General features: G+C 34.5%; 1 protein-coding gene across 8 annotated transcripts in view; it reads right to left on the reverse strand.

Annotated features, from left to right (window-relative positions):
* BLTP1 (bridge-like lipid transfer protein family member 1) overlaps positions 1–25609 on the reverse strand; it is a 211409-nt gene that overhangs the window by 139573 nt on the left and 46227 nt on the right. For all 8 annotated transcript variants that reach the window (XM_050792618.1, XM_050792619.1, XM_050792620.1 and 5 more), the window contains exons 15-22: positions 24145–24262; positions 15717–15872; positions 15344–15441; positions 13652–13830; positions 13060–13166; positions 11899–12107; positions 2580–2807; positions 1684–1821 (exon numbers count right to left, since the gene is read on the reverse strand). In XM_050792618.1, coding sequence (XP_050648575.1) covers positions 1684–1821; positions 2580–2807; positions 11899–12107; positions 13060–13166; positions 13652–13830; positions 15344–15441; positions 15717–15872; positions 24145–24262 — 1233 coding nt within the window. The remainder of the gene's footprint in view (positions 1–1683; positions 1822–2579; positions 2808–11898; positions 12108–13059; positions 13167–13651; positions 13831–15343; positions 15442–15716; positions 15873–24144; positions 24263–25609) is intronic.

Raw genomic sequence — 25609 nt, forward strand, 5'->3', positions numbered from 1 at the left:
CTTTGGGGTAAGTTGTCAACCATCTAGGAAATGAATTATCACTAGTGCTTCTACTTCCACCTTGATATCTCTACTCCATGAACTCCTTCTCTAATCCCCAAACAAGTCATACTTTATAATTCAGTCTCTCTACAAGTTTGCCATACCTCTATAATAAGAATTAATGTGAACATTCATAATCAGCTCAATAAAATGTTTTCTACGTCTGGAAAAGTCTTTTAAAAGTACAGTGATTAAAAGTTGAAGTGTTACCAGGTACTCATAAAAAACCAGGGATAGTCATCTACGATTCTCAGAACTCATCCATAGAAGACTTTCCCTTTTCCCTTTATTAATTTCCTTAATAGACTGAAAAAGGGAGATGGGCTTCCTCTCCACACACCTGCCTCCCAGAATAAAAAACAACCGATTCTAGTGACCCACTAATTATAGAGAGGAGGACAAGAGTTTTTTTTTAAGGTTAATATGGCAAGTTAAAGTAGTGTTATGTGAGATCTTTGTGATGATAGAATAGTTCTGTATCTTCATTTTGGTGGTGGTTACATGAATCTACACATGATAAGATAACCTAGAACTATGCACACACAGTGTATCAACGTCAGTTTCCTTGTTTTGATACTATAATTATGTAAAATAATTTTATCATGGAAAAAAACTGGGTAAAGAGTACACACAGGATCTCTCTGATCTTTGCAACTTCCTGTGAATCTATAATTACTTCAAAATAAAAGTTTAAAACTGGAAACACTCATTCTGTGGCAAAACAAAAACAATGTCTAGCACATATTAAGTTTTAGCTAATATGATCTCATATATGTCAAATATATGTATGAAAAATTAAATTAAAATTCCATGAAGAAAAATATAGTCAGTGATGGCAAAAGAATGAAAAGGAGATATGCTATTTTAAATAAAATGATCAGTTACTACATATAATCATAATAAATGATCATTCACTGATGATTTCTGGGTATCAGATTCATCTTCCCATTTATAATTTTACTTTCTCTTATATTACGTTGCATTTACATTTCTAAATCACACAACTTGATTAAAAGTAAGACGGGGCATATAAAGCGGCGGTAGGCGCCACGGAAAGCCATTTGGCTTTTTAAAAAATAATAATAAAATTATAATCTACCCAGAAATGTAATAAATTCTCAAATTCTCACTTGATGAATTTCACTGGTTCTCTTTTAAAAGAGCCCAGAGGTATCTTGAAGGAATTAACGAAGTATCTTATGTTAGATGAATAAGTCATTGACCGTGTAGATACACACGTTTTAAAATATTATTTAAATACTTAAAATATTATTTAAAATATAAAATAAATATTAACATTTGTGCTGTGATACTCAACAGAACCTACCAACATTTTATATAGTTAATCTTTCCCTTCCATAAATATTTGGGAAAGTATTTATTTCCATTTCTATTATAATAGCAAAAGGTATAAAATATAATTGGAATCACAGAAATAGGGACCAGCAAAAGAAAATTGAGGTTCTTGAAACAACTCTCATACACAAAAACATACTTACAAAACTTCTTAATACAGTTAACTTAAAAGTCTCTCACTTAAAGAGCTACAAAGTCCATGCACAGAAGCTAATACATTGTTTTAACCCAATAAATATTAATAGTAAATCTCTGTGTTTCCATCATATTTCATTTTCACCTTACCTGATAGTTATCACTGACAAACACATTCAGGGGTGACAGGATAAGTTGCAGCATGGTCTCCCTAAATCCTTTTTTCATTTCAAAACATAGTCTTTCCAAGAAAGCTGTAGGGCATTCAGGACCATCAGTAGTTCCATGCTACAGTCAAATGAAATGGCACAGTCGAAATGCAGAAAAGGCAAAAAGTAAGGAAGTACAGAAAAATAAAAATTACATCTCTCATGATTAAGAGAATTTGCTTTTCAAAACAGAGAAACTATGATTACTGACAAAAATAACTATTCTGTACCTCAGTAGGATCATTAGCTGCACTAAGCAACAGAGGGCCACCCGCCCCCCAACCCCACTGCAACACAGACACACACCTCATCTGGCCCTGCTCCAAAGTCCCAGGGTTCTTGGGGCAATTTAATATCATTCCATGTCAGTAAGAATAGGTCCACGGGTTGTCCTTAGAGCGACCCAGTGTGCTAGATCCAAACTACATAATTCAACCCCAGGGTCAAGCCAGAAACTTCATTTTGTAACAGATCTACCATAAGGCCCCAAACTGGTCTGGGGTCTAGAGATAAAAGCTAAGAAAACGTAAAGTCCTTGAATACCCATCAGGTTAATTATAAACCCAACAACTCAACGTATGACACAATGTCCTGACGTTACACAGAACAGCAAAGAAGGAGCTAAAGTTAAATTAGAAGAAAAATAGAAAATAAAATTACCAATGATCAAGTAATCATATTATGAAGAAAATACATGAGTTTTATAACAGTAAAATAATAAATTTAGAAGTTTCTGAATCTGATTTTCTTTTTCTAAGTGTGTGTTGCATGCTTTACATCTATACACAGGTGGATGTCATAATATATTCCAGACTACTTTGATGTGTAAACACTTACAACAGGAAGACGCCCATGAACTTTGTACAAATTAACAAGTACAGTAATATCCCAAGGACGCAAGGCAAGTGGATGAATTGACTTGGCTGAACCTTCATTTTCCTTTTTGTCATTTTCCATTCCAACAGCAGTCCACCCAGAGCTGGATGATGTTGACAGTGACAAAACAGGACTTGAGATAACCTCTTCAAAATCCATATACATGTCATCTTCCCCAAAGTAGTTTTCCTATAAATATTAAGAAAATGCAAATTGCTGTCAGAAGAAGTATGTAAATATATTTTCACCTATGAGCCTAAATTTGTAAATTATGTATTTCCTTGACCTATTATATTTAATAAAAAGGCATCAGCCCTATTGTCTTAAAATACAAAAGAAAACATGTTAAGGCTTACACATAGCCACTTGGCAAATAAATATTCAGTAGCAAAAAATACAAAAAGTTACAGAAGCCTATTTTATAGTAAAGCTTCATGACATTGCCCCAATTACAGCAAAACCTTGTAATTTAGGTCCTCAGAGACCTTTGAAGGTTTGCATGGTTAAACAGTTTTCAATCACTGCTCCTCAGAGTTCTCAGGCAATACCCGAGGACATCCTTTGGGGGAAGCAATTCACTAAAAATCAGTCTGGCTAAATTCGATTGGGTAACTAGTACAATTCACATATTCCTGTTGGAATTATTTATCGGGCATGTTTCAACAGCTTTAATAAAAATATCCAATCTTGGTTATTGATGAGATAAAGGCATGTGTTACCAACATTATCAAAAATTCCTTTCACATAGTTCATCCTGGTTTTTTATGCAGAAGTGTTTCAACTATTGTTTTCTTTTGCATGAAAATATAAATTTAGCTGGAATTTAAATTATTTTTCCCATTGATTCTAAATTTAAATTTTGGCCTTTCGATCTGTCAATAGTAAACAAAAGTTGTTAAATATTCCTGTTAACATTGTTAGCATATCTGTTAAATATTAGAACCAAGACAGGAATTTGGTAAATTCTGCACTTTGATTATTGACAAAGTTATTTTCTGACTAGAGTTATGGACATCAGTACATAATATCATTTCATAGGAAATAATGTCAAAGGGCTTAAAGTCATACAGTTAATTGGTAGGGGGATTAATATCGAAATCCCAAACCTACCAGCTCACAAAACCAGTGCTTTTTCCTCTATTCCCTATTGCCGTCCACCTCCTAAATACAGATGCCACTTGAAACCTGCCTGAAATCTTAGTAATTGTCTTTATAATACAATTCTGAAGCACGGACAAATTTATGCACAAATATAACAGAAAACACTGGGTTATACTTTAAATTCCAACATTAAATTTTTAAAAATAACATAAATGTGTAATTAAGTTCGATCAACATTAAAAACTTGAAGAGATAAAACAAAAAGCTGGTTCTTTCACAAGATAAAAAAAATTGATAGACTATTCGTGAGATTAACCAAGAAGAGAAGAGAGAAGATCCAAATAAGCTCAATTAGAAACAAAAATGGAGATATTACAACTGATACCACAGAAGCACGAAAGATCATTCAAGGCTACTAAGAATACCTTTACGTGAACAAACTGGAAAATCTAGAGGAGATGGATAAATTCCTGGAAATATAAAACCCTCCTAGATTAAACCAGGAAGAAACAGAAACTCTGAACAGACCAATAACAAACAGTGAGAGAGAAAAAGGGATTTTTAAAAATTGCCAACAACAAAAAAAAGGCCAGAACCACCAGATGGACTCACAGCTGAATTCTATCAGACATTTAAAAAAGAATTGGTACCAATCCTACCAAAACTAATCCAAAAGATAAAGAGGGAATCCTCCCTAAATCGTTCTATGAAGACAATATCACCCTAATACCAAAACCAGAAAAAGACATTAAAAAAAGGAAACTAAAGATCAATATCACTGATGAACAAAGATGCAAAAATCCTCAACAAAATACTAGCTAACTGAATCTAAGAGCATATCAAAAAGATAATTCACCATGATCAAGTGGGTTTCACACCATGGATGTAGGCATGAGTCAACAAACGTGATATATCACATAAACAAAATTAACAACAAAAAACTATTCAACAAATTGTGTAGAATCAATATTGTGAAAATGACCACACTGCCAAAAGCAATCTATGAATTCATGGCAATTTCTATTAAAATACTACCGTAATTCTTCATACCACTAGAAAAAACAATCCTAAAATTCATATGGAATCAAAAAAGAGCCTGCATAGCCAAAGCAAGACTAAGCAAAAAGAACAAATCTGGAGGCATCACATTACCTGACTTTAAACTATATACTAGAAGGCTACAGTTACCAAAACAGCAAGGTACTGTTATAAAAACAGGCACGCAGACCAATGGAACAGAATAGAGAAGCCAAAATAAAGCCAAAATAGAGCCAAATACTTGCAGCCAACTGATCATCAACAAAGCATACAAAAACAGAAAGTGAGAAAAGTGGGTTTCATAGCAGGGATGCAGGGATGGTTTATACACAAATCAATAAATGTGATACATCACATAAACAAAATAAGAAACAAAAACCTATTCAACAAATTGTGCTGGGATAATTGGCAAGCCACACATGGAAGAATGAAACTGTATCCTCATCTCTCACCTTATAGAAATATCAACTCAAGATAGATCAAAGACTTAAATGTAAGACCTGAAACCATAAAAATTCTACGATAACATCAGAAAGGCTCTTCTAGACATTGGCTTAGGCAAAGAATTCTTCACCAAGAACCCAAAAGCAAATGCAACGAAAACAAAAATAAACAAATGGGACCTAATTAAACTAAAAAGGTTCTGCACAGCAAAAGAAATAATCAGCAGAATAAACAGACAACCCACAGAGTGGGAGAAAATCTTCACAAACTATGCATCTGACCAAGGACTAATATACAGAATCTACAGGGAACTCAAACCAGCAAGGAAAAAAATAATCCCATCTAAAAGTGGGCAAAGGACATGAACAGATATTTCTCAAAAGAAGATACACAAATGGCCAATAAACACATGAAAAATGTTCAACATCACTAATGATCAGGGAAATGCAATCAAAACCACAACGTGATACCACCTTATCCTGCAGGACTGGCCATAATTTAAAAATCAAAAATAATAGATGTTGGTGTGGATGTGGTGAAAAGGGAACACTTTTACACTGCTGGTGGGAATGTGACATAGTACAACCACTATGGAAAACAGTATGGAGATTCGCACTAAATGTAGAACTACCATTCGATCCAGCAATCCCACTACTGGCTATTTACCAAAAAGAAAAGAAGTCATTATATGAAAAAGACACTTGCACACTCATGTTCATAGAAGCACAATTCACAATTCAAAAACATGGAACCAACCTTAATGCCCAGCAACCAACGAGTGGATAAAGAAAATGTGGTATGTGTATATATATACACACACATACATACACACATATATACCATGGAATACTCCTCAGTCATAAAAAGGAATGAAAGAATGGCATTCACAGCAACCTGGATGGAATTGGAGACCATTATTCTAAATGAAGTAACTCATGAATAGAAAACCAAATATCATATGTTTGCACTCATAAGTGGGGGCTAAGCTGTGAGGATGCAAAGGCATAAGAATGATGTAACAGATTTTGGAGACTCGAGAGGAAGGATGTGGCGGGTGGTGGGGTGAGGGATAAAAGACTACACATTGAGTATAGTGTACACTGCTTAGGTGATGGATGCACCAAAATCTCAGAAATCACCACTAAAGAATTTATCCATGTAACCAAAAACTACCTGTTCCCCAAAACAATTGAAATAAAGTAAACAAACAAAACTTAAAGATGTTCAGAGCAGTAGTTCTCCCCTCCAGAAGCCTTTATGAAATATACATTCCACCCCAGTCCTGATGACTGTTCAGAAAGTTTGCAGTAGGCAGAGTCCAGAGTCAAGTGTAAAGTGGAAAAACTCCTTTGATACTTCCACGTGTAAATGGCCCCCAGAAAAACACCTCTGCCCCACCTTCTCCCTAAACAGCTGATCTAAGGACTCAACTACTATTAGGTTTCAGAATACTAACATGTACCAACAAAACAAAATAGGTACCAGCACTCATTTTAACTCATTTTTAATGATTCTAGCCAACAGATCTCTTATTTTTAAAAAATTCCCTTGTAATCTCTCACAATTGTAAATCTTGAAAAAAATTTAGATTTCTGTAGATTATTACAGTAAAAAGAAAAAAGATTCCCTTGGGTCTAATGTTCAATTTGCTACTAAAGCAATCTCCATTGCTTTTGAAATGGAAATAATTCCTATCAAATTCCTTAGGGAACACTGAATGCCCAACATAGCAGAGAACATTTGCTAATTTTTGTTAAATGTGTCAATGACTTTGCTCTAAAGGAGTTATAAAATACTAGGATTCTTTCAGGAGTTAATACATTTGTAGTTACTGAATATCGTCAACAAAATGTACTTTTAAAATTATAACTCCCTTAAGAACTTTGTCTAATGTTAAATGTCTAATGCTGGGTGTGTGACTTAAGGGTTTTCTTAATTTATGAATTCCAAATCTATTAGTTGATTTCTTAAGAATTAACTGAAAGGCCAGGCGCAGTGGCTCACACCTGTAATCCCAGCACTTTAGGAGGTGCAGATGGGCAGATCACTTGAACCCAGGAGTTCGAGACCAGCCTGGGCAACATGGTGAAACCCTGTCTCCACAAAAAATACAAAAATTATCCAGGTATGGTGGCGCATGCATGTGGTCCCAGCTACTTGGAAGGCTGAGAGAATCACCTGAGCCCAGGAAGTCGAGGCTGCCGTGAACCGTGACCATGCCACTACCTGGGTGACAAAGTCAGACCCTGTCTCAAAAAAAAAAAAGAATTTACTGGAAAAAAAAGTTACCAAAAAGGTTGATCAAAGTGTAAGGTAGGTGGTGATACATTATGGCAAACTTTTATGGTACTTTAAGATTAATAAATGTACACAAATATTTACAAATACAAATAAAACTTTCAATTTCATTTTATAATAGATGGCATGCAAAATTAAACTATCTTTAAAATAAATTCCAAACAACCCTAGAAAAAATCCACTGGCTTATAGAACCAAGAAAATGTGTTCTTTTGTCAAATTTGCATCATGTTTGAATTTAAGAATGATAAACTACATTTCAATTTACTTAAGAATTCTCCAAAATTTTCTTTTCATAATGGTGTTTTGATATATGAGTATCTTATCACCTACTTCAAGTAAGAGACTGCAATGTTTTTCCTAGTTAAAAATGTATACTTATCCAATGATGCTCATTTCTCAAAACAGAAAAAAATAACAACAATAGGTGAAAAGATGGCAGCTAATAAAATCGGAGAAACAGTAGGAAAAGTCCACAAGTACTGTTTCCAAAATTACCCTTTTTTAAAAAAAGAAAAATTAATAGGTTTCTGTTCAAGATTATTAAAATTATTATTATTTTTTTTTTTTTTTTGAGACGGAGTCTTGCTCTATCCCCAGGCTGGAGTGCAGTGGCGCGATCTCAGCTCACTGTAAGCTCCACCTCCCGGCTTCACACCATTCTCCTGCCTCAGCCTCCCAAGTAGCTGGGGCCTACAGGCGTCCGCCACCACTCCTGGCTAATTTTTGTATTTTTAGTAGAGACAGGTTTCACCTTGTTAGCCAGGATGGTCTCAATCTCCTGACCTCGTGATCCGCCCACCTCAGACTCCCAAGGTGCTGGGATTACAGGCGTGAGCCACCGTGCCTGGCCTAAAATTATTTTTAATAAGAAAAACATATATGCCATATATACCCTTTCATGCAGTTATTTGCTACCACTGACATGTTATCATTATAAAAAGATTTATTTTCCTTCATTAACAAAAAAATGAAATAAGACTAAGAGAAGTCAAATCAGGAAAGTAATATAAGTAGTATGGTTATCCAACTTTATATCCACAACAGAAGAAATGACAACGTTTTAATATGACTGAAGTGATTTTGGGCTGACACTCACAATTACCATATTGTCTACATCTGCAGAAGACCTCCCATTTCCATACATGTCCTCATAAATTTTAATGCATATTCAGTAGACATAGTCTTCTTAGAATTATTTATAATGATAATGCCAGGCCTAGTTTCTTCCGTGGATTTTGGAAAGCAGTCTTTCATATACAGTCAAACAAACATAGTGATTTTTTTTTCCTAGTTTATTCTTTATAATTTCTTGATGTTTAATTTTGATAACTAAAAAAAGACAATCTCGGTTACATGAATTTTTACATTCCCTTAAATTTCCATTTTCTTTTTCATGTATACATGAAAATACATGAACAAGAACATTTCATATATCAATTTGAATATGTTATAAAAATAATATATATATTTTTCAACTTCCAAAAAGTTTCAAAGTACTAATACCGATACCAAGTAAAATACACGTTATATAGTTAAACAAACAGACCAGGCATGGTGGTTCACACCTATAATCCCAGCACTTTGGGAGGCCAAGGCTGGAGGATCGCTTGAGGCCAGGAAGGAGTTTGAGACAAGCCTGGGCAACATGGCAGGACCCAGTCTCTCCAAAAAATAATTTTTTAAAAGTTAGATGGGTGTGGTAGTGCTTGCCTGTAGACCTAGCTACAAGAGGCTGAGGCGGGAGGATCACTTGAGCCCTGGGGTTCCAGATTACAAACAGCTATGATTGTGCCACTGCACTCCAGCCTGAGTGACAAAGCAAGACCCTGTCTCTTAAAAAACAAAAACAAAACCAGAAACTTAAAGAATTGCATAAATTCCTTATAAAAGGAAGCACAGAGTTAATTGGGCTAAACAAATTTTTTGCCTGTCATATCTTTGATATTTTTTTATTTTTATGTTTTTTTTGAGACGGAGTCTCGCTCTGTCCCCCAGGCTGGAGCGCAGTGGCCGGATCTCAGCTCACTGCAAGCTCCGCCTCCCGGGTTTACGCCATTCTCCTGCCTCAGCCTCCCGAATAGCTGGGACTACAAGCGCCTGCCACCTCACCTGGCTAGTTTTTTTGTATTTTTTAGTAGAGACGGGGTTTCACCGTGTTAGCCAGGATGGTCTCGATCTCCTGACCTCGTGATCCGCCTGCCTCGGCCTCCCAAAGTGCTGGGATTACAGGCTTGAGCCACCGCGCCCGGCCATCTTTGATATATATTTAGTAAACATGTCAAAATTTAAAATTTTACAATTTGCTTTAATAGACATTTTATACAAGTTCTAAGCTAATTAGATAAATGTAAATACTAACACAATATTTAGGGCAAGACAAACTTTAGAAATTACTAAAAAGTTGTTATAAAGCCTTTAATGCACAAATTCTGTATGAAAACAATATCTATCAGCAATGGCTACATCTGTGGAGTAGAACCTATAAACAAGCTAAAATGAAAGCATATATTTATTTCACTATTCTGTTTTGTTAAGAGTCCTCTTATTTTTTTATTACTATCAGTTTTTTTAATAAAAACAAATTGAGGTTCCATGTGTACATAGTAATGCAAAAACGAAAGTTAATACCACTCTAGTAGTATTCAAAAACTGATATTGTATCACTATGACTACCTTCACCTACTAATTAAATCATTACTTATATTTAAGTAAAATATAATGCAGCCTCTTCAGGAAGACTATAGCTTGAAAATTATCTTTCAAATCCTTTATAGTTATTCACATGCAATCCTAAGAAAGTAAGATATTGGGAGAAATATCTGACATACATTTTAGGTCAAATGATGGTCACAAGAAGGAAGAAAGGTGTGTATGTAATCAGCAGAAACTTTAGGTATCTACAAATATTAACCACATTTTCCCTTGCATCTTTTATATTAAGTTACATCATCTGATGATTTATGGTAGTTTTTAGTAAAGACAATATAATAACTTAAATATTGAGATGCTATATGCCTTCAAAACCCAGTTCAGCCAGCACTTCCTGCAGACAGCCTTTACTAACAAACCTTCATCGTACTTTCCTGACCAACCCTGAACATCCTAGTCCCTCACTCCAGAATTAATTACTCTTATCGCTGTACATTACAGGATTCCTTGTCAGCTAGGTATTGAATATTCAAAGTGAATCTGCCAGATCCTTTAAAAATGCAAAATTTCAGCCGGGCGCGGTGGTAATCACAGCACTTTGGGAGGCCGAGGCGGGCGGATCATAAGGTCAGGAGATCAAGACCATGGTGAAACTCCGTCTCTACTAAAAATACAAAAAATTAGCCGGGCGCAGTGGCAGGCGCCTGTAGTCCCAGCTACTCAGGAGGCTGAGGCAGGAGAATGGCGTGAACCCGGGAAGCAGAGCTTTTGGTGAGCCGAGATTGCATCACTGCCCTCCAGCCTGGGCGACAGAGCGAGACTCCGCCTCAAAAAAAAAAAAAAAAAAAAAAAGCAAAATTTCTTAAGTTGTTGAAAGTGATGTGGATAACTCCTCTAATCACAGGCAAAGGTGGTAAGTGAGGATCAGGAAGGATTATAGTAGTTACCATAAAGATTAAATCAACAAGAATTGTTGATAATTTGTTGGGGGCATTTAAAACATATGATTTGAATATCAAAATAAGAGTGATCTCCAGAAAACTGATGAACTCCTCAAATATTTATCCAAAAATAGCCTCTCTTCATAATCATTCTACAGAGATCAACTTTAAAGTGCTGTCATACTGGGCAATCACACAATTTCAGTGGAAAAAAATATACCAAAATGAGTCAACACGATTTGTTCTTTGTTCTAAAAATTAGTGCACATTTATTTAGAACCTAAGTTTGATATACTCTGAAACAAGCATTTTCATATATTTGCTTCAGTTTTTTAATAAAGCACCAAACAAATATTTATTCATTATTTATCATAAAACGTTGTCACTTATTTTTAATGGACTCACTTGAAGTAGTGTTTTCCATTACCAATTATTCTCAGATATATGTAGTACTTCTATTGCTACATGACTTACAATGTGTTAAAATTTGTCCATATATCTGTCTATCCTAGCTATCCCTCTAGCTTACACCCCTGAGAACAGATGCTATGTCATCTTTATCTATAGCAACTAGCACCATTCCTAGAACATAGAAAATGCACAAAAGAATGCTGAACTGAGGAGTACTATTTTTAATAAATAATTTTGTAATTGAATCTAGCACCCTAAGTCCAGTCAACATATCTGGTATATCCTCAACACTTTAAATAATCCAACTGGCTATTTCAAATGGTCTCAATTTTCAATTAAATTTTAACTGCTTTGTCTATATTTAAAAGTATGTAAGTTGTTTTTAAGAATCGTACCTTTATACACAAAAAGGCATTTAGTAGAGGTCCATAGAGAGTTATTTGAGAATCTGGAGAAAGTTCCATTTCTACATGAAGTTTATCAGGTGGAAGTTCTGAGGGATCAATAGGTGGGCGTGAAGAAGTAGAGGGAGAAGAAACAACTCTGTCTGATGCCTTCTGGGATGGTCTTAATACGGATAGCATTGTCTCTTCCATTTCTGATACTGTAGTAAATTAAGGGAAAAAAAGATTAATGTTTGGGGAGTGGGGGACAAAAGACCTCTTGGAAGATCTTCAAGGAAATATTCACTAAAACTTTTACTTTGCAAACATGACATCAACTAATCCTTACATTATGTACATATAATGAAAACAGACCTAAAAGAGCAATAATTAAGAAAGTAAAGAATAAATATTGAAATATGAGAGAAATACATAAATCAGCCTGCAGAAAATCAATGAAAACTTGCTGTTAACATAAACAACATTCTTATTGAGTCCCTGCAATATAAATTTGGGTCACATCGAGACCTTAACTATTCTTGGGCACTAAACTACAAAATTTTTTCATATAAATAGCTATTTAAATACAGTGTGAAATTATCAAGACACTATGAAACAATTATGAAAACTATCCTTTGAAACTTAACTCACTGGAAAAATACAAAGAAAACATCATCATTTGGCTCTAATTCTTTTTTGGACCCAGGTAATAAGGCAAATTACCTTCAGGACACTATAAACTATATGAGAACTGTCAAAATGCATTAAAGAAACTAACGTTACACAAAATCATGCACTTAAATATGCAGATTCACACAAACCTTGTTTCACATTCAGGCTCTACTGCTTCTAGCTTGGCAGACTTTGAGAATATTACTTACCTTCTCTGAGCATATTTCCTCAACTTTAAGATAAAAATAATGGTAATATCTGTCTCACAGAGTTGTTACAAGGATTAAATGAGATAATAGAAGCCAGAAAATTGCTTGGCTCACTATTTGATACATAGTAAATGCTCAAAAAGTAGATATAATTAATCTAAAATATTTAAAAGATTATATTTATACTATGTCACAAGAATAGATGTGTTTCAATTTATTTGCTTTTTATTTTTCATGACTACCAATCATAATAGCAGCTGTATAAAAGCACAAATTATATAAAAACACTTACATGATTGTTTTAGCTGTTCATCTGCTTTTTGTGGATAAATTGGATGCCATGTATAATCAATTGTAAGCATGACACTTGGGACAGTCCAGCATTCAACCCAACCAGCCCTTTGAAGAGTAAAACAGACAGTTTCTAGTCAGATACTTATTCCTTTAATTGTACAGATATCAGTTGCAGATAATCAAATTTTATTATTATTTTTTGAAAGAAGAAGAATTTCTCCACATATAAGCAGAAAATACTTGTCACTAATTTTATTTTGTTTTACTAATTAATTTATTTTTTGAGATGGGGTCTCTTTCTGTTGCCCAAGCTGGAGGGCAGTGGTACAATCTTAGCTCACTGCAACCTCCGCCTCCCGGGTTCAAGCGATTCCCCTACCTCAGCCTCCCAGGTAGCTAGAACTACAGGCACACACCATGATGCCAAGCTAATTTTTGTATATTTAGTAGAGACAAGGTTTCACCATGTTGGCCAGGTTGGTCTTGAACTCCTGACCTCAGGTGATCCACCCACCTCGGCCTCCCAAAGTGCTGGGATTACAGGCGTGAGCCACTGTGCCTGGCCTGTGTCACTAATTTTATGTACTCACTTTTCCTGAGTAACGTTGCGCCATTTTGGTTTAACTGTTTTCTGACCACTTTGACACTCAGCAGGAATACCAGTATCATGAATCATCTTATTTGGGTGGCAATTTCTTACCAGCATAAATAAAGAATATTTACTAGGGTGGCAATCTGGTAGAAACAAATGAAGATCAACATCTTCTCCCTAAAAAATAATTATAATAAGCCAAAGTAATAACATTAGTGCATAAATATGTTGGTTAATATAGGCAAAACTGTCTACAACAATTTTCAAAATAAGTTTGAAAGAAAATAAATTTTATTTATTTTTATTTTATTGTATTATTATTTTTTGTTTTAATGGTCTCACTCTTTCACTGACGCTGGAGTAAAGCCTTGAACTCCTGCACTCAAGTGATCCTCCCAAGTAGCTAAGATGAGAGGAATGTGCTATTTTTTTATTTTTTTATTTTTTGTAGAGACAGGGTCTTGCTGTGTTGCCAAGGCTAGTCTCAAACTCCTGGCCTCAAGCAACCATCTTGCCTCAGGCTCCCAAAGTGCTGGGATTACACAAGTGAGATAAACAAATTTGAAATGGCAGATTTTACATTCAACAGTCAGGTAAATAAGGAATAAGATTTTACATTGACTAAAACTAAATTTGTATTGAAAAACAATAAAATAATCAGGGAAAGAAACAGTATAGTTTCCAAACAGTGAAAAGAATGTCTTCCATGGGTAATCACAGATTTTTTTTTTATGAAGTTTAGCTTTTAAAAAAAACTTTTATAAGCTCAGGTGTACTATGTTCTATATTTTTATTAATTTTTAAAATAGTATTATCTCATTTGATTCTAGTAAGTCTTGTTTCCTCAACTGGCTTTCAATAATTCAGAACTGGCAAATCAATGGATCTTCACTTGGCTTTACTTTTTTCCTTATAGGTCTTCTATTCTTTGTTCATCTTGATGACTAGTTTCTTAACAGGCAGCAAGGTAGAGTGGTTAAAAGAATGGAGCCCTAAGCTATATTGCCCAATACCTCACTAGGTATATGATGAGTTACAAAAGCTCTGTTCTTCACTTTCCTAATGTATAAATGCAGGTAATAATAATCTCAAGGGGGTTGTTCTGAGAATTAAATGAGTTACTACATAAAGCACATGGAATAGTGTCTATGTAGTACACAGAAAATGTTTAACAGATGTTAGCTGTTTCTAGTATGTTGCTAATTTTACCAGTATAACCACTATTAATACTACAAGTACTACTGGTTGCCCATACCAAAAAATTATATGTTCCATAAAATTTTGAGCTTAGAAGTACAGGCATCCAGATAAAAGGAAGAAAGGTATTGTGGTTACTGCTTGAATTCGTGTTTACAATTAAGAATCAAATAAAGGGAAATATAAAATTAGTTCATATGAATTAGTAAACATTAGAGCTAGAAAGGCTAACATATAGATTAGCCACAGATATCAGAAATGAACTCTAAGAAAATAGTCAACTTAAGATATTTTTAATTGCCCAATTTCTTAGGTGCAGTTAACTACAAAAAGAAAACAGCAGGAACTCTGACACTAAAGGTAGTAGACATTGGAGGAAAGCTAAAATACCTTGAAGTGGCAATGGACTGGGTAGAGGGAGTAAAGATAAGCTTTGGGAAATCAAACTAACTAATACACCTTGTGGAATAATAATGCATTCAACTATACATACTCTTAAAGAGAACTTGGTATTACACGTAGCTGGAACAAAGTCCGTAAAAGGCAAAGAAAAATCAATGTTTAGTGTTTCTCCACAGGCTGCCAGATACACTACAAAAAAAAAAGAAAGAAAAATAAGAAGAAAAAGTAAATTTACTGTTAATGTCCATAAAATTTCAATTATAAAACTGTCTAAAATGCACAACTAAACAAAATTAAGTTTTAGTTCAATACAAACTCTGAAACAGTCCTCTGAGAGTCTCACAAAGATAATGGGGAGAAACAACTTCTAGTATCTGTTAAAACTATCAAATCAATACTAATTTTCTTAGTTGGTATTTTCCTTAATGAGAGAAATACTTAACCTAATTTTTTAAATGTCTTACCATTTTCCTGTTGTTTAGTGGAACAGTCGATCCAATTGTGTTGATTAGCGGCCCAAATCATTTCAAACTGATGAAACATGATCTTAAAATTCCACGTATATGGAACAAATGAAAAAATGTCTGGAGGACTATCACTAGACCAGTCTTGAATTAAATCTAAAATTATTGGGGTAGTGAATAGAAATTGTAAATTTAGTTGAAACTCAGAAAAGAAAAACACAGATTTTCTAACACCAGTCAAAAATGAATTTTTCTTTTGATTGAAATATTTAAAAGGTGATTAGGATGTATTTAAATAATTTGACAGTGAACAGATGTTTACTTACCAGTCATAGTTCCAAATAAGAGAAATTTTATATATTAATATATCTATTTTTAAGGAATTTCAGAAAATTAAAAAAAAAAAAAATCACCTGATATTCCACTACCCAAATAGCCAACATTGCGGATACATTTTCTTCCAGTTATTTTTCTACACAGACTGACACTATCCTATAAGAACATTTTTTATGTGTTGCTTCTTTCACTGAACTCAAATATTATTCTGTGTTATTTCACAGGTTTACATAAATTTTGCATAATAGCTCATTAATAAGATTTGTCAGGACCTACTTAACCATTTTTTATAGTTGGATATTTGTACTCTTTCCAAATTTTTGTGTTACATATATTACCATGTACTATATATTTTTGTAAAAAATATTTTACATATTCAGGATTGCTTGTCAGTAAAGATTCTAGAAGTGGAATTGCTGGGTCAAAATTTAAGAATATTTTTCGAGACTACTATATATTGCATTAGAAGAGAAGTGAGTCCATTTACACTCCTACCGGAAATGTATGCTTGACTACCTATTTCACTGAACTTTCTCCTGCATTCTATCTCTTTCTATCATCTATCTGTTTTTTGTTTTGTTTTACTTGACATTTAATAACTGAAAAATGGTATCTTGCTTTCACTGAGCTTCTTAACTACAAGCATGGCTGAACATTTTTTCATGTTGTTTTATTCATTAAACAAATATCTACTGAGTGTCTCCTGTGTGTCAGGCTCTGTTCTAGACTCTAGGACTACAATGGGTGAAGAAAACATAGACTTGACTTTCTTAGAATTACATTCATATTTGTTCATTGCCATTTCACTGTATGTTTAAACTGCTTTTATTATTATTATTATACTTTAAGTTCTAGGGTACATGTGCACAACGTGGAGGCTTGTTACATATGTATACACGTGCCACGTTGGTGTGCTGCACCCATTAACTCGTCATTTACATTAGATACATCTCCTAATGCTATCCCTCCCCCTTGGCCCCACCCCACCACAGGCCCCAGTGTGTGATGTTCCCCTTCCTGTGGCCAAGTGTTCTCATTGTTCAGTTCCCACCTATGAGCGAGAACATGCAGGGTTTGGTTTTCTGTCCTTGTGATAGTTTGCTGAGAATGATGGTTTCCAACTTCACCAATGTCCCTACAAAGGACATGAACTCATCCTTTTTTATGGCTGCACAGTATTCCATGGTGTATATGTGCCACATTTTCTTTATCCAGTCTATCATTGATGGGCATTTGGGTTGGTTCCAAGTCTTTGCTATCGTGAAAAGTGCCACAATAAACACACGTGTGCATGTGTCTTTATAGCAGCATGACTTACAATCCTTTGGGTATATACCCAGTAAAGGAATGGCTAGGTCAAATGGTATTTCTAGTTCTAGATCCTTGAGGAATCACCACACTGTCTTCCACAATGGTTGAACTAGTTTACAGTTCCACTAACAGTGTAAAAGTGTTCCTGTTTCTCCACATCCTCTCCAGCACCTGTTGTTTCCTAACTTTTAGTGATTGCCATTCTAACTGGTGTGAGATGGTATCTCATTGTGGTTTTGATTTGCATTTCTCTGATGGTCAGGGATGATGAGCATTTTTTCTTGTGTCTGTTGGGTGCATAAATGTCTTCTTTAGAGAACTGTTTGTTAATATCCTTCGCCCACTTTTTGATGGGGTTGTTTCTTTCTTGTAAATGTGTTTAAGTTCTTTGTAGATTCTGGATATCAGCCCTTTGTCAGATGGGTAGATTACAAAATTTTTCTCCCATTCTGCAGGTTGCCTGTTCACTCTGATAGTAGTTTCTTTTGATGTGCAGAAGCTCTTTAGTTTAATTAGATCCCATTTGTCAATTTTGGTTTTTGTTGCCATTGCTTTTGGTGTTTTAGACATGAAGTCCTTGCCCATGCCTATGTCCCGAATGCTATTGCCTAGGTTTTCTTCTAGGGTTTTTATGGTTTTAGGTCTAATATTTAAGTCTTTAATCCATCTTGAATTAATTTTTGTAAAAGATGTAAGGAAGGGATCCAGTTTCAGCTTTCTACATATGGCTAGCTAGTTTTCCCAGCACCATTTACTAAACAGGGAATCGTTTCCCCATTTCTTGTTTTTGTCAGGTTTGTCAAAGATCAGATGGTTGCAGATGTGTGGTATTATTTCTGAGGGCTCTGTTCTGTTCCAGTGGTCTATATCTCTGTTTTGGTACCAGTACCATGCTGTTTTGGTTACTGTAGCCTCGTAGTACAGTTTGAAGTCAGGTAGTGTGATGCCTCCAGCTTTGTTCTTTTGGCTTAAGATTGCCTTGGCAATGCAGGCTCTTTTTTGGTTCCATATGAACTTTCAAGTAGTTTTCTTCCAATTCTGTGAAGAAAGTCATTGGTAGCTTGATGGGGATGGCACTGAATCTATAAATTACCTTGGGCAGTATGGCCATTTTCACTATATTGATTCTTCCTATCCATGAACATGGAATGTTCTTCCATTTGTTTGTGTCCTCTTTTATTTCGTTGAGTAGTGGTTTGTAGTCCTCCTTGAAGAGCTCCTTCACATCCCTTGTAAGTTGGATTCCTAGGTATTTTATTCTCTTTGAAGCAATTGTGAATGGGAGTTCACTCATGATTTGGCTCTCTGTTTGCGTGTTACTGGTGTATAGGAATGCTTGTGATTTTTGCACATTGATTTTTGTATCCTGAGACTGCGGAAGTTGCTTATCAGCTTAAGGAGACTTTGGGTTGAGATGATGCGGTTTTCTAAATATACAATCATGTCATCTGCAAACACGGACAGTTTGACTTCCTCTTTTCCTAATTAAATACCCTTTATTTCTTTCTCCTGCCTGAATGCCCTGGCCAGAACTTCCAACACTATGTTAAACAGGAGTGGTGAGAGAGGGCATCCCTGTCTTGTGCCAATTTTCAAAGGGAATGCTTCCAGTTTTTGCCCATTCAGTATGATATTGGCTGTGGGTTTGTCATAAATAGCTCTTACTATTTTGAGATGTGTCCTATCAATACCTAATTTATTGACAGTTTTTAGCATGAAGCGCTGTTGAATTTTGTCAAAGGCCTTTTCTGCAAATATTGAGATAATCATGTGTTTTTTGTCTTTGGTTCTGTTTATATGCTGGATTACATTTATTGATTTGCATATGTTGAACCAGTCTTGCATCCCAGGGATGAAGCCGACTTGCTCGTGGTGGATAAGCTTTTTGATGTGCTGTGGATTCGGTTTGCCAGTATTTTATTGAGGATTTTTGCATCGATGTTCATCAGGGATAATGGTCTAAAATTCTCTTTTTTTGTTGTATCTTTGCCAGGCTTTGGTATCAAGATGATGCTGGCCTCATTAAAATTGTGTTCATATACTTAGTCTGTTTACCCTTTGGTACTGTAATTTTTTTTAATCCCAATAAATAAAGGCTCTTTAAAGACATTAGCACTGATCTACCATCTACCATACCAGTTTGCACAACTTTATCTTCTGGCCTCCAGAATGTTTTACATGCATTGTACACTCCCAGCAATGTCTTTCAATAAAAGGCTCCTCCTAGAGGTGTCAAACTCATCTTTGTGTACTCACAATACACAACACAGTGCCATGTATATAAAATTAGAACGTGTGTGTGTGTGTGTGTGAGAGAGAGAGAGAGAGAGAGAGAGAGAGAGAGAGGGAAACAATTGGAAATAGTATTATTATAGCACAGACTTTGACACTAGATAGTCTTGGGTTTAAATTCTGGCTTTATCATTTTACCAGCTATGTAATCTTGAAAAAAGTGACTTAAATATTGTCAGTTTTCTCCTCTATAAAATCAGAACAACCTCACAGACTTATGATGAGAATTCAGATGATTTATGTGAAGTTTTAACAAAGTAACTGGCACAGGGTAAGCACTCCACAAATGGTAGCATTTATTATTAAAGATATCCTAAGGAAAATTATAGGTAAAACTGTGAAATATTTAAAGTAGTTTTCTTTGTATTTTAAAGGTGATATTTAAACAGAAAAAAGATTCAATAATGAACTCAGAGTAAATTTATCTTATATAATATGATATAAACCCATTTAAATTTTAGCTACCACATACAGAAGGTAGCACAAATGTATTAGAAACTCTTGTCTTACTAAAATGGCAGAATAATACACTTAATGTCAAATGACAATTACAAATTAATATTAATGAGATACAGAGTTTTACTATACCAACAATAAAAGGCATATGGCTATTAACCTGTTCCATTAATAGAGAACAGAAAATTCAACTTATCAAATTTACTTTAAATATATTTTTATTTAACAATCACAGTGATTCATCACAGTTTACATACTTTATGCTTACCTCAAATCTTTTACTTCTAAGTGCCACCCTACCAAACTAGGCTGACTCTATTCCTACTTTCTAACTTTAGTCTTTAGCACAGCATCTAACACTTGGGAGTTGCCCAAAAATCATCTCTGGATATAACCAACTCTACAATATATATTCATCATTCATCAAGCTGATTTTCTCACCTTTCTCACTCATAACATTCACAGTTCAGCGTTTTTGGTCAAACTAAATACTATCTTTCATATCCTCTCTGCTAAGGAAAAACTAACCATCTTTATTGCCAGCATAATACTATAGAGAAGGCAAAGGGTCTTCAGTCTGAAAATTGTTCTTAAATGTCTTCTACTTCCTAGCCTCGTAAGTTTGACCAAGTCATTCAACATTTCTATGCCTCAAGTTCTTCATTGTTAACTCAGGGATAACAGCTATCCTATTTTAGAGCTATGTGAAGATAATACAAGTGAACATGCTTTGTAAATGGCAAAATACTATCAGATCTTAGTTAATACTACTGAATTCATTTAAAAACACCATTTCAGACCTTAATGTCTTTCCTTACTTTCTCCGATTACCTTCAGATGACAGTGGTTTCCTCTGTATTCAGGTCTTACATGCATTTGTCAGCTTCACATTTCACACTTGCATTTCACACTTGCACTCAATATACATAATGTCTGGTATTGTTTCATTTGTCTATGTCTAGTACACATACCAATGTACTTGAGACAAATAATACAAAACAAGAAATGCCCATAAGTGAGGGCAGAGATGATGTTTAATGTTTGTTTTGAATCATTATTCATGTATGAGACTTACAATGTATATTGGTTGCATTTTATCTACTTTATACTTCTATTAGTCGAAAGATTGAGATACGATTGCTAGTGAAATAAACAAAAATTGAACTAAACAAATTCAGTTTACTACTTATTTCAAGAAACTAGTATAATTTTATAAAGTTATTAGCCAAATTCTATTTTAACAAATCTTTTCTTCTTTAATAACTCATGTGAAACGTTACAGCTATTAGTCTAACAAATCTTGTTAGTTTTTTCTTTAATAACTAATTTAAAATTTCAGCGTATCATTTTTTAATATAGTTTACCTACCAGTTTCTGTAACATCTTTACTGATAAATATTAAAAATTATGGTGACAAACTATTTTTATTAGGAGCCTCAACAACTTTATAATATGCATTGTTATTAAATCAAAATCTGTTTCTCATTACCAGATGGTCTTATCAAATAATCTGATTAGATAAAGGAAGCACTTTCCTGATGACTGCCTTACTCATTTGTGCAATGAATTAAAAAGTTACGGCAAGCTAAACGTTACTCTGAAAAAAACCCACCAACAACTCATTTTATCATCAAGTTGTCAGGCAAACACCCTATAAAACATCAATCAACTGGTATTAGAGCTTTGCAATGCCAATATATTATTTTCTTCTCCTCCTTATCAGAGTAAATCTAAGTTATTTTCATTATTCCCAGAAGAGGCTTCAGTTTCTGCTTTTGTTTTATAGCTTTCATTTCTGAGGCTCTATATTATATTTATCATAAAGCTATCTTTGTCCCACATTGAAATCTCTTAAGAACAATTTTATCTTACTAATAAGTGGTATGAGAATAAGTGGTACTAATAAGTGGCTGTTGAGGAATATTAGGCATTCCCTCACATCAGACAGATAATTTCTTTTCTATAGAATTCCAACAATAGGGAAAGCAATCCAAACACTATGACCAAGTAGGTTCACTCTAATACTAAACTAATATTATTCTCTGGTAGTCATCCTTTTTAGAGAATAAGTTTAAAAAGGACTCTACAGTTATTTGTTATGCTATATCTTTTAAAAACAATAGAAGTAATATGATCAACTGTTAACAGTTGTTAAATCTGTAAAATGGTGATTATGTTTACTTTTGTATCTATGTTTTTAAAAATTTCTCCAAATAAACTTTATAAAAAAATAAATAACCAAAAGAGTGAATTTCAATAGAGAAAGCATAAAAATTAGAGTTAGAGAAAGAAAATAATTTAAGGAAAATCAGTTCCAATTTAGGAAATATGTACTTAGCTGTTTCAGTGTAACTAATACAATAGTGTAAATGAAAGTGCTACTACAAAATAATATTTTTAAATCATGAAGAATTTATACTTCTACTGCAGCTATTCTTAGCACTGCAAGAGTCTAAAGATGGGAAATGTCTGGAAGAAAAGTAAGGTGAAGGAGTAAATACTTGATGATAGGTATCTATTTTAAAAGATTAGTAAAGTTAAAAAATACAAATCTTAAGTGAGAAGGAAAAAGCTAGTCAAAGAGATAAGTAATATAACAGATTCTTGAGCCAGACTACTTGAGTTAGAATTTGAGCTCAACCAAGTGTGACCCTGGACATAATGTTTTACCTCTCTATAACTCATTTTCCTCATCTATAAAGTACGGAAAATAATAATAATATTGATCCCTGAGAGTTATTGTGAGGATTCAATAATTTAATATGTGCAAACTGCTTAGGACAAAGTCAGACACATAATACACACCATAGGTTTTAGCTGCAATTTTTTTCATAAATTTGAACTGAGAAGTGCTCATCCAATGCTCTGCTTCACTAGCAAAAGCTTAACTTGCCAGGGACTCTGTCAAAATTCCTACTAATGGGACACTGGTTCAAGCCTTGGAGAAGTATGTAACTCCAGGAAAGCAGAAGCAGTCTATCTAGTCCCCAAGGCTCCCAGTCAAACCAGAAAAGAAATATAAAAGACTTATGATTGAACATATTGCAGAAAGAGGCATTTTAAAAGGTCAAAACTTTAGTAATAGCAAAATTAGGGTAGAAATTGTTATCCTTATTTCACAAACAAGGAATCTGAAGCTTAAACAGTGAAGTCATTTACACAACATTATACAGTAGTATTGTCAGGAGAGGACTACCTATGTATACCTTAAACACCAGTACACCTCCAAATATCTAATAGTACCCAGCATCGACTAGATGCTTGTATAAAACGACTGTTGCACAAATGGATGGATGGATGGATGGATGGATGGATGGATGGATGGATGGATAAATGTAGCAAGCAGTCAAGCAAAGATTAGGTTTCTGTGGAATAGCCACTGACCCTGGCAAATCAGACTAACTCTATGGGGCTAAACTTTTTAGAAGAAGACTCAATAAATGCCCCTTATTTTAATGCAGTAATATTTATGCTATTCATAGACCAACACTATGTGTTCTTATAGTCACAAAATATGCACAGCTATCAAAATATTCTGCAAGAAATGAAGGAATGTTTCTTCCAACTAGTGATAGCACCAACTCAATTATCCATGCCAACAGAAAAGATTAAATAAGGGCTCCAAGTATAAAAATAACATTTAGCTATTTGCGTATACTGTTGTGTATTATAATTATTAAAACAAAATAATGAAGCCATGCTGATGCCTAATTTGGGAAGACAGAGAAATTGATTCATCATCCCCATCCTACCCCCTAACTAGACTGATACAAAGCCCCAGCCTAAATTAAGTTCTTTCATTTCCTTCTAAGCTCAATTTGGGGTTTATATTTTCCTTGTTTAGGTTAGAAAAGAATGCAAAATGTCTGTATTTAAATTCTCTCTTTGGTATTTTCAGCCCAAAAGGAAACGTTAAAGTAAGAAAATATGAATCATGTCATCATTCCCTATGTAATTTAAAAGTAAAACTTATCAAATGTAAGCAAGTTCACTGTGATAAATCTCACTGTATTTATATCTATTAGAAAATTACCTGTAAAGAAGTTTTTCTGTGCAAAGATGAAGTGGTAGGTGGCTTTATAAACCTCCAATTCACACTGCCATGTCTGCGGCATGTTCCATATTCGGGGGTAGCTGGCATTGATGTGGAACTGCAAAACAAATGTTAGGTAAAAGTATTAGAGCTTAAAATGTGACACTGTGTAAACAGCATTAGAAATGAAGTCACACACACTAGTGAGTAACTAAAACTTATTTTCCTACTGAGCTGAACAGAAGGTCCCTTTGAGACTTTAATATTGCTGTGGCCAATATCCATGGCTACATCTAGCTCCTTGAAATATTAAGCCAAGATGTGGTCAAAAAACCTTCAAAACAACAAATCAGGCCACAGTGTTGATACTGCACTCCAGATAAACCAATAGGGTAACAACCGACATTCTTAATGTCTTCTTAAGCCTCATCTGTTAAGTGACAGGTTCAGTGTGAAGGAAAATAGAGTGCGATGCTTACTGTCAGAGGAAGTAATATCAGTATTTCTGCAGCTTGGCATTTCTTTCTTTTTTTTTTTTTTTTTTTTTTTTTTGAGACAGAGTCTCACTCTATTGCCCAAGCTGGAGTGCAGTGGCACAATCTCGCCTCACTGCAACCTCCACCTCCTGGGTTCAAGCAATTCTTGTGCCTCAGCCTCCCAAGTAGCTGGAATTACAGGCATGCATGCCATCACACCTGGCTAATTTTTGTATTTTTAGTAGAGGCAGGGTTTTGCCATATTGGCCAGGCTGGTCTCCAACTCCTGTACTCAAGTGATCCACCTGCCTCAGCCTCCCAAAGTGCTGGGATTACAGGTATGAGTCACTGTACCCTGCCCAGTTTGGCATTTCTGCAAAGGCAAAAGCTGCCTACCTAGGAAAGCATTGTCACACAGCACTATTTATCAGCAATAGATGAAGAATTCATTAAAATACTGAATATGCCAGTTTAAGATACATTTATGGTATTTTACATATTCCTGTTAATTGCAGAATTTTTCTCATAATTTACATATGTCATATGTAAAATGTTTAAGACAAGTAATTAAGAACCTTATGGCACCATCTTATATGAAAGAATCTCTGAATATTAACCATTTTACATAGTGGCTTTTGTTAGTGTTGTTGTCCCTGATAGTAATAATAATAAAAATCTGCTTGATAAATGAGTCCCCAATCAGCAATTTTAATCATGGGCATTTACATATTGTTTCTCTTTCTGATATGAAACAATCCAGGGTATCAACAAGATTTTCTTCCTTTTACCTTTTATCAAGTAAAAGGCACAATAAATTACATTATTTAAGCCCTGAAAAAGAAATCCAGTGGGGCTAGAAAACATATATTAAAGAATTATCTTACTTAGAACTTAGAATAGATTTAGTCCAGCCACATAATGTACTTTAAAAACAATATTCTAACAACTTCGCATATTTTTCAGGCCAAAAACATATATATCGTTGCCTT

This window comes from Macaca thibetana, chromosome 5 (genome assembly GCF_024542745.1).
Source record: "Macaca thibetana thibetana isolate TM-01 chromosome 5, ASM2454274v1, whole genome shotgun sequence".
Lineage (NCBI taxonomy): Eukaryota > Metazoa > Chordata > Mammalia > Primates > Cercopithecidae > Macaca > Macaca thibetana.